The sequence below is a fragment of the Oncorhynchus keta genome, chromosome 33 (genome assembly GCF_023373465.1).
Source record: "Oncorhynchus keta strain PuntledgeMale-10-30-2019 chromosome 33, Oket_V2, whole genome shotgun sequence".
Taxonomy (NCBI): domain Eukaryota; kingdom Metazoa; phylum Chordata; class Actinopteri; order Salmoniformes; family Salmonidae; genus Oncorhynchus; species Oncorhynchus keta.
Window position 1 is genome coordinate 9,355,449 of NC_068453.1, and position 10,003 is coordinate 9,365,451.

General features: G+C 42.2%; 1 protein-coding gene across 1 annotated transcript in view; it reads left to right on the forward strand.

Annotated features, from left to right (window-relative positions):
- LOC118365930 (synapsin-3-like) overlaps positions 1-3,472 on the forward strand; it is a 124,483-nt gene extending 121,011 nt beyond the window's left edge. The window contains 1 exon segment of the mRNA XM_052491828.1: positions 1,403-3,472. Coding sequence (XP_052347788.1) covers positions 1,403-1,526 — 124 coding nt within the window. The 3' untranslated portion in view covers positions 1,527-3,472.
- The last annotated feature ends 6,531 nt before the right edge of the window (positions 3,473-10,003 follow it).

Sequence of the window (10,003 nt, forward strand, 5' to 3'; positions counted from 1 at the left end):
AAGAACTGAAAACTGCTGTTCACAAATGCTCTCCATCCAACCTCACTGAGCTCGAGCTGTTTTGCAAGGAGGAATGGGAAACAATTTCAGTCTCTCGATGTGCAAAACTGATAGACACCCCAAGCGACTTACAGCTGTAATCGCAGCAAAAGGTGGCGCTACAAAGTATTAACTTAAAGGGGCTGAATCATTTTGCACGCCCAATTTTTCATTCTTTGATTTGTTAAAAAAGTTTGAAATATCCAATAAATGTCGTTCCACTTCATGATTGTGTCCCACTTGTTGTTGATTCTTCAGAAGAAAATACAGTTTTATATCTTTATGTTTGAAGCCTGAAATGTGGCAAAACGTCGCAAAGTTCAAGGGGGCCGAATACTTTCGCAAGGCACTGTACCACAAATCCCCAAGGTGCCTTATTGCTTTTATAAACTGGTTACCAACGTAATTAGAACAGTAAAAAAAAATAAACAAATTGGTCATACCCGTGGTATACAATGTGATGTACCACGGCTTTCAGCCAATCAGCATTCTTGGCTCAAACCACCCAGTTTAGAATTTCATATGTTGGCCATATACCACACCTCCTCGGGGCTTATTGCTTAATTAGAATAGTAAAGAACTCTACTGTGCTAAGTACAAGATCTCTAGTAAAAGTTCTGTGAAAACCTTAAACTGTCGTCTTTTCATTAAAATATTTACTTTCTGGGTAAAACTAGGAATATATCTACTTGGAGCAGATCTGTGCAGATGCCACAAATGGCTGCTAGATGGAGACTTTGTATAGAGATTTTACCGCTACTGTAGCTCGACACTTCCTGTTTACAGAAATACTCTATTATAGTCTCTGACATGCCCACATTTGTTCCTGTTTAACGGCTGTTAATAAATGGCCTGCATTTGCAGGATGCTCAGCTCCAGCCACCCCTTCAGATAATATGTGATAAAAGTGAGTTTTGATTCTCTCGTAACTCCCTTCTTTCAACGTGGATTGGCTGTACATGGCAAAGGGGTTGTCTGTAGGGCAATTTACAACTAGATTTCTCCACAACCATTGCCCAGTTTACCTCCTGGCTCGGATACACAACTAAAGTTTGACTGTATTCCTGTCCAAGCTGACAGTCGTTGGCTTTGCTATAATACACATGAACACGTCTCTTCTAAGATTAAGCTCCTTTGTCCAAATCTAGTTGGCCTTAGAGAGCAAAGTGCACTAGTTTATTCCCTGTTGTGTGTGCTGTTGGCCAGCCTCTGTTGATCAAACTGCAGTAGCAAAGTTGTCCGAATATGATCCCCTCGCCCCTCTTCACACGAATGCACGCAAACATACACGCACATACATCCACCATCTCCATGTTGCATGCCCCTCAAGCCTCAGCCTCATTCTCACTTTCGCGCCTTGCAGCAAATCCCAGTCGCTCACCAACACCTTCACTGAGACCCTGAAAGGGAACGCCACGGACGACGAGGCCAAGGCAGAGACCATCCGCAGCCTGCGCCAGTCCTTCGCCAGCCTCTTCTCCGACTAACTTCAACAGACTCCTCATATCCATCCGCCTACTATCAGCCATCGGCCTCCAGAAGAGCTCCAAGCTACCCATCTGTTACAGAGCGCGCTCAGTCAACCCACAGAGCAGAAGATTCCTGTCCACAACTTCCAACTTTCTGTTCTTATCCATAAATGGCAGGTAGAGAGCATCCACCTCTCAGAATCATCTGTCAAATAACAAAAATACTAAATTGGGCTATAGTTCATCTTGTACTGCTTGGTTGGTGTAGTTTAGATGTCAGTTTGCATTCTGTTTGTCATTTCATCAAATGTTCATCATCTGATTCATTCTTTTGTTTTGGTCATAATGTGTTTATCAACTTCAAGGATGTTGATATACTTTGGAAGATAAAGGATATATTGCAGTATTTAGAAATGACCCATAATAGTGTATGAGCTCGGTTCACCAGCAATGCTTAGCATCTTGCCAGTCTCATTTCACAGAAATACTATTGCCATATTGATTGGCTGATTTAGTTACGATATAATTATTTGTGATTTTGCTTTGGCATTTGATTACCAAAGTGATTTTTGATTAAAATTCCTTGTATTAGGTCAAAATAGTTTAGGCTATATGCTGTACCTGTCAATTTGCAATTTTACGAGGTGGAAATATTATCTTAAGTCTTCCATCACAGACAATTCTTCCCTACGTTCTAAGCTTTATGAACTGTCCAATGTAAATAGAGCTATGAACTATTTTTACAATTTTGGGCATTTGATCCCCCCCATCACATTATAATAGAGAAGGACAGACTAATCACATGACTGGCTAGTTTATTCTTTTCTCTTTAAGTGCAAACATTTTCTGCGCCCAAATTGATTTTCTGTTTAAGGTATAATTTTTGACTGGTATGAAAAATGACAATTCTATTTCATGGAGTGAATATTGTCCCCATACTTCATTTTTAGTCATTGCACTTCAAGTCGCACTATCAGCAATATGGGTGAAATGAATCTTGCTCTCCAACTTGATTTAAATACATTTAGCAATTATTAAGATTGTCTTTTCACTTTCAAACTGTATTTATTGTCCTGAACATATATGCCAATCGTAGTAAGGTATTATTATCAAAATGAACCAAATTATGTGTTTGTATTTTAAAACCTGTGTGTTTGAAATATTTTGTCTCTGTTAAATGTGAAATGCTTCTACAATTCAAAGTACCGACTACTATGAAAAGCCATAACAAAACTATGATTCACTGAAAATCTTGATGTTGATAAATCAAAATGTTTACTCGTTATCACTGTGAGTGTTAGTTGTGCTTCTAAGAATTCAATCATGTTGCTTCTACTAGTGATGACTTATAGTGTACATGGTATAATGCTGTAAACTTGTGAATACCACACCTCCATATTTGGGTGCCACACATCCATTGTGATTTATTTACTCATTTGTTAATTGACCATTTCAGTAAGCAAATAATGTTAATTAACTACTGAAGAAATTCAGAATTGAGTGGTGATGAGGTCACCTAGTAACTACCTCAATTCCAGCAAGCTGTGATGCTACTAGTAGTTACCACTAATACTCTGGAGTGGGTGAAATTAAGACAAAAAAAAGGGAATGGCTTTTCATTTGACCTAATCTTTGTGTCTGCATGTAATCCTACAATTTGAATCCTAACATCCATACAGTAAAGTTGATGTACTGTGCTGTCTCTCAAGTAGTTATTCTCTGTTAGTAAAAGGCAATACACCCATAGATGAGTCTGCTATCTACAGTCAATAACTAAATGAATATGACATGGGTTTTCATATCACGATTTACATGTCATTGCAATGAAGAATTGAACGGCAATAGCCATTGTAGTTAAAGGCAATGGCCATGTGTTTATTAAAGTGGGCCCAATGCCATTCAACAGATGCTCAGAAGTCATCGACACCACCATTGAATAGCCGTCCTCTTCTCTTATTTCCCATCCCCCCTGTGTGTTATTGACATAAGTGTGGCATGAAAACTGACCCCCGGTGTGCCTCTGGTGGAACAACGTCATGTAAATAATTGCTGTTGTCTGGCTGCTTATAATGTATGAAGTGTGCGATGCATAATGTGTGTTTGTGTTATTAATGCAAGTCATTGTAACATTGTTTTGTTTCTTTGTTCAGTTTTTATTAAAAGTGACATATTTTATTACACTTACGGTGGTAAGTCTTGTATTTGTCGTGTTGACAAAGCAGCGTAGAGTGCTGGGTAGCGATGATTATAAACCCCTGTTATACAACCGTGTAATATCCCATTCTCCATCTCAGGTAGTGTAGAATGCATAGCATCGTGTCCCCATTGTCTTTGTCATAAGAAATACCCTGATACGTGATCTTCAGGATGTGAATCTCATAGAACACAGAGGATTTACAAGGTGAGTGCCCACCAACCAATTTATGACAACATTGGAATTATTGCCACTTTCCGTTGTCTCTGACTGTCTGTCACTTTCTATTTAAAGCATAAAACTTTATTAACTACCACCAACCCTCTTTCTGTTACTGACGTCCCATTTGAAGCAGTTTCATAGATTTCAGTGTAGGTGTCTGATCACAGACATTTCTTCTCCATTTAAGGCTGTTACTGTGAGTCCTCTGACTTCCCTAAGAAGCACAGAACTGATTTACTGATAATCCCAAAATTCCTTCGACTCAGATTAGACATTTACTTGAGTTGGCGTGAGGTTTGTGGCTAGGAGTAGGGCAGGGGTAGGAAACTCTCCGGCCTCCGGCACTCCGGGATACATTTTTTAAAATGTAGTAAATAAAAAAAATGTTGTGCCTACGGCACTACACCACACTTAGCTACTTAATTGATCAGGGCCCGGTTTCACAAAAGCATCTTGAGGCTATATTCATTTCAGAACCATAGGATCCTATGGATCTAACAATGAACTTAGCATTAAGCTGCTTTTGGGAAACAGGGCCCAGTTCAGTGGTTTGCCTAAATTAAAACCCACCTGGTCTTCAAAGTTGGTTAAATACATTTTAAAAAGGTAGTGCCTGCGGCACTACGGCATCCCTGGCGTAGGGGTTTGGCAACAGCCCGGGTCCATTCCAGAACAAATCGTTTTCTGGATTCCTTACTTTCCTATGATCTGGATGGTTCAGAGGTGAGTAAGTGAGTGATAAAGTTCATGTCCCTCAGGCGAGTGTTCTGTGACGGATCTAAAGCTCTTGATCCACAGCTTAGTTTAGACGAGGATTAAAAACAGGATTAAAAACATACCTGTACATATCAGCTGAGTAACATTACACTGGCCTCCTTTTTAGTCAAAGCACTCGTTTTAGTGCACTCCATAAAATGAACATGACCTCTAGCTCCTCGGTTGCAGGTGACTAGTGTGAGGTGGCATATATGAATATTAGGTGCTGAGAGAACCCATACCATGGTTTCACCCTCATAGTTGTGGAATGTGTAGAAATTATAACTGCATCCTCACTGTCCAATTCTGAGTTTTAAGAGTGCCAGGGTGGAGACAAAGGGACTGCCTGTGCATGTCACTCATAAGTAAATCATCATTAAAGGTGATGACGTAAGGCCACAGAGTTATTTGACTGGCCTCTGCAAGGGATATTTGAAGGTGTATATGGTATTCTTTATAAAATACCTGTGATGGAATGTTTATCTTTTGCATTCAACCGTAATGAAAACATCGTGAAGAATTTAAGAAGACAAGACAAATGAGGTATTTTCCAGATTTGTTACATAATGCTTGCAATTATTTATTCACCAGCGACATTAAACGGACAACATTTCAGTTTCACCCTTGTGTAAAAGCAGTGGTGGAAAAAGTACTCAATTGTCATACTTGAGTAACTGTAAAGATACTTTACTTATACTAATAGAAATGACTCAAGTCAAAGGGCAAGTCACCCAGTAAAACACTACTTGAGTAGAAGTCTACAAGTATCTGGTTTTAAATGTACTTAATAAGTACAGTGGTTGAATAAGCACTCAACCCTCATACCTGAGTAAAAGCAAATGCTATATATAAAATTCCTTATATTAACCAAAGCAGACGCACAATTTTCTTGTTTTTTAAAAATTTACGGACAGCCAGGGGCAAACTCCAACATTGAGACATATTTTAAGGTTTTACATTTGCATGCCCTTGTGTTCTTACATTGATTTGTATACATTTAATGTAACAGCAACGAAGGGAGTCTTAAAATAAAGTGCAAAGTGCCATGTGTTCTATTTTGTGAAATCCCTTGAGGGCAGAATTTGAAAAAACAATACTTGATACCAAAATGATATAGTTGAAGTCAGAAGTTTACATACACTTAGGTTGGAGTCATTAAAACTAGTTTTTTAACCACTCCGCAAATTTCTTGTTAACAAACTATAGTTTTGGCAAGTCTGCTTGTGTCCATGACACAAGTAATTTTTCCAATAATTGTTTACAGACAGATTATTTCACTTATAATTAACTCTATCACAATTCCAGTGGGTCAGAAGTGTACATACACTAAGTTGACTGTGCCTTTAAACAGCTTGGAAAATTCCAGTAAATTATGTCATGGCTTTAGAAGCTTCTGATAGGCTAATTGACATCATTTGAGTCAACTGGAGGTGTACCTGTGGATATATTTCAATGCCTACCTTCAAACTTTTTGCTTTACATCATGGGAAAATCCAAAGAAATCAGACAAGACAAATAATTGTAGACCAATACAAGTCTGGTTCATCCTTGGGAGCAATTTCCAAACGCCTGAAGGTACCACGTTCATCTGTACAAACAATAGTACGCAAGTATAAACACCATGGGACCGTCATACCGTAGCCGTCATACACGTAGCCGTCATACCGCTCAGGAAGGAGACGCGTTCTGTCTCCTACCACACTGATGCTTATTTTAGGGGCAGCGTAGCCTAGTGGTTAGAGCGTTGGACTAGTAACCGGAAGGTTGCGAGTTCAAACCCCCGAGCTGACAAGGTACAAATCTGTCGTTCTGCCCCTGAACAGGCACTGTTCCCAGGCCGTCATTGAAAATAAGAATGTTTTCTTAACTGACTTGCCTGGTTAAATAAAGGTAAAATAAAAATAAAATAAAAAACTTTGGTGCAAAAAGTGCAAATCAATCCCAGAACAACAGCAAAGGACCTCGTGAAGATGCTGGAGGAAACAGGTACAAAAGTATCAATATCCACAGTAAAATAAGTTCTATATCGACATAACCTGAAAGGCCGCTCAGCAAGGAAGAAGCCACTGCTCCAAAACTGCCATAAAAAAACAGACTACGGTTTGCAACTGCACATGGGGACAAAGATCGTACTCATCATTAAGGAAGTTAAAACTTGGTCGCAAATGGGTCTTCCAAATGGACTATGACCCCAAGCATACTTCCAAAGTTGTGGCAAAATGGCTTAAGGACAACAAAGTCAAGGTATTAGATTGGCCATCACAATGCTCTGATCTCAATCCTATAGAAAATTTGTGGGCAGAACTAAAAAAGTGTGTGCGAGCAAGGAGGCCTACAAACCTGACTCAGTTACACCAGCTCTGTCAGGAGGAATGGGCCAAAATTCACCCAACTTATTGTGGGAAGCTTGTGGAAGGCTACCCAAAACATTTGACCCAAGTTAAACAATTTAAAGGCAATGCTACCAAATACTAATTGGAGTTTGCCAAAAGCCACTTAATGACTCTCAGACCATGAGAAACAAGATTCTCTGATCTGATGAAACCAATATTGGAACTATTTGGCATGAATGCCAAGCGTCACATCTGGAGGAAACCTGGCACCATCCCTACGGTGAAGCATGGTGGTGGCAGCATCATGCTGTGGGGATGTTTTTCAGCGGCAGGGACCGGGAGACTAGTCAGGATCGAGGCAAAGATGAACGGGGCAAAGTAAAGAGAGATCCTTGATGAAAAACTGCTCCAGAGCGCTCAGGACATCAGACTGGGGTGAAGGTTCACCTTCCAACAGGACAATGACCCTAAACACACAGATAAGACAACGCAGCAGTGGCTTCGGGACAAGTCTCTGAATGTCCTTAAGAAGCCCTGATGGCTCGGACATGGAGTACCACAGGGGGCAGAGCGCATAGTCCAGGGAGGCAAACAGGTCCACTTGTGCCCTCCCGAACTTGTCCCACAGGTGCTGCACCACCTGGGGAGGTAGGCTCCAGTCCAACAGTGGGGGGCCCTCCTTTGACAACATATCCGCTGCCACATTCAGGATGCCAGGTGCGTGCGCTGCGCATAGAGACGCTAGACTCCCGAGCCATAAGATGGAGGCGGTGCGACCTCAGTCCACCCTGATGGTTGATGTAAGCCACCACTGTGGTGTTGTCCGTTCTCACCAGGACATGTCTTCCCTTCAGGTGTGGAAGGAAAGACCGCAGGGCCAGCAGTACAGCTCGGAGCTCCAGTGTATTGATGTGCCTGCCGCTCCAAGGGGGTAGCCAACAGTCCCCAGCAGCGGGCGGTAATGGTGGCGCTTCGGGTGCAGCCGGTGGGAGTTGAACCACCATTGAAGAGGCCGGAGATGGAGCAGGCCCAGGGGAATCAACAACCAGGCCGCCGTCAGCAAGCCCTACAGGCGTTGGCAGGTTAGGAAGGATACCATCTGCCCCTCCCGAAAGTGGTCAAGGCAAGATAAGATCGCCTGAAACCTTCTGGTGGGCTAGCAACTCTCATGAAGACTGAGTCCAGTTCCATGCCAATGAAGGCCACCCTCTGGGTTGGCGTCAGACGACTCTTCTTGTTGTTTACAGTAATACCCAGCCCGCCGATGTGGGTCAGGAGCATGTCTCTGTCTGACAGGACCTGGGTCCTGGTTGGGGCACAGATCAGCCAATCGTCCAGGCAATTGAGGATCAACAACCATCGGTACGTGAGAGGTGCCAGGACAGCGTCCATGCACTTTGTGAAAGTGCATGGTGCCAAGGAGAGGCCGAAGGGAAGAACCGGGAATTCGTAAGCCCTCCCTTCGAAAGCAAATCAGAAGTACTGCCAATGAGCAGGGTGAACAGGAACATGGAAATACACATCCCTCAGGTCCAGCGTCACAAACCACTGGTCCCTGTACACGGCCTGCAACACGTGGGCTGGGGACAGCATCCATCTTATGGCTCGGGAGCTCCTTCTCTGGGCTCAGGGAGTCTAGCGTCTCTATGCGCAGCGCACGCACCTGGCATCCTGAATTTAAGTACCCATTGAGGTTGCGAAGGTCCAGAATAAGTCGAAACCCTCCGTCTCTTTTTGGGACCACAGAATAAGTGGAGTAGAACCCACCTAGACTTTCTGAACTCGTGATCCACCGTAGGCCTATATCCACCCAGCCTATTCTGTCAAGCTGAGGGACCTGAGGTAGATTCATGTCCTTGTCTCCTTTCCTTCCCTACAGACCAGGAGGAACTGACCAGGTGTTTCAGATGAAAGAATGTAGGTCACTTAAGACAGTTTCCCAAACTCGGTCCTGGGGCCCCTCCTGGGTACACTGTTTTTTGCCCTAGCACTACATAGCTGATTCAAATAACTAACTCTTTCAGGGCAAAATACGTGCACCTGGGGGGGGGGGCATGATTTAAGAGCCCAATGAGTAGATTGAGACTCAGCCATAAAACAAATATGTGTATTGCATTCAGAGGAGGCTGGTGGGAGGAGCTATAGGAGGACAGGCTCATTGTAATGGGTGGAATGGAATTAATGTAACAGAGTTAAATACAGTATGTGGTTTCCATATGCTTGATGTGTTTGATACCATTACATTCATTCCATTCCAGCCATTACAATGAGACTGTCCTCTTATAGCTCCTCCCACCTATAATTACATTCCATCCCTCTAGATCTGTGATGATTATCACTGTGCTGGGCCAGCGTGGTCTTGCACATGCATTCTTCAGGGAGTCTATCTAGTCACCCATCTGCCACTGAGCACTGCCTCTGGCCCCCATGGCCCTCAGATAGACACACATGGACTGGTTGACTTTTCCATAAAAATAATAAACATATTTTAAGCATAAATAGATTACAGTTGCTTTAGTGGCAACTAATATGATAATTGTATTTGGAAACCACCAGAAAACAGAACAGAGTATCTAATATCTATCTAAAATCTACAGGCGGAAAAAGTGTGTGCTTGCAGTGATTTTAGTCTGTCAGTAGAAGGCACTGCTCCCAAACAAACCTACATTTCCAACAGGCTTCTCTGATTGCTCAACCAGAGTACTTCCAGCATGCTGTCAACTTAAATTACAAGGACTAGGTCTTTTTTTGTAATCGACTATGTTTCTCTATTGTCAGTATTCAACTAAACACCACTTCTGGTCTCTAGGTTTTCCTGATCAAATATTGCACGGCAGCTGTTCACGATTGTTATTTTTCAGGCCTCACTGAAATGAATATTGATTCATGTATCACATCTGAATACATTGATATTTGGAAATGATCCACACCTATGTGCAGTTATCCAAAATTCCCACTTAATGCTACAAATGCTGATTGTTCATTCAGAA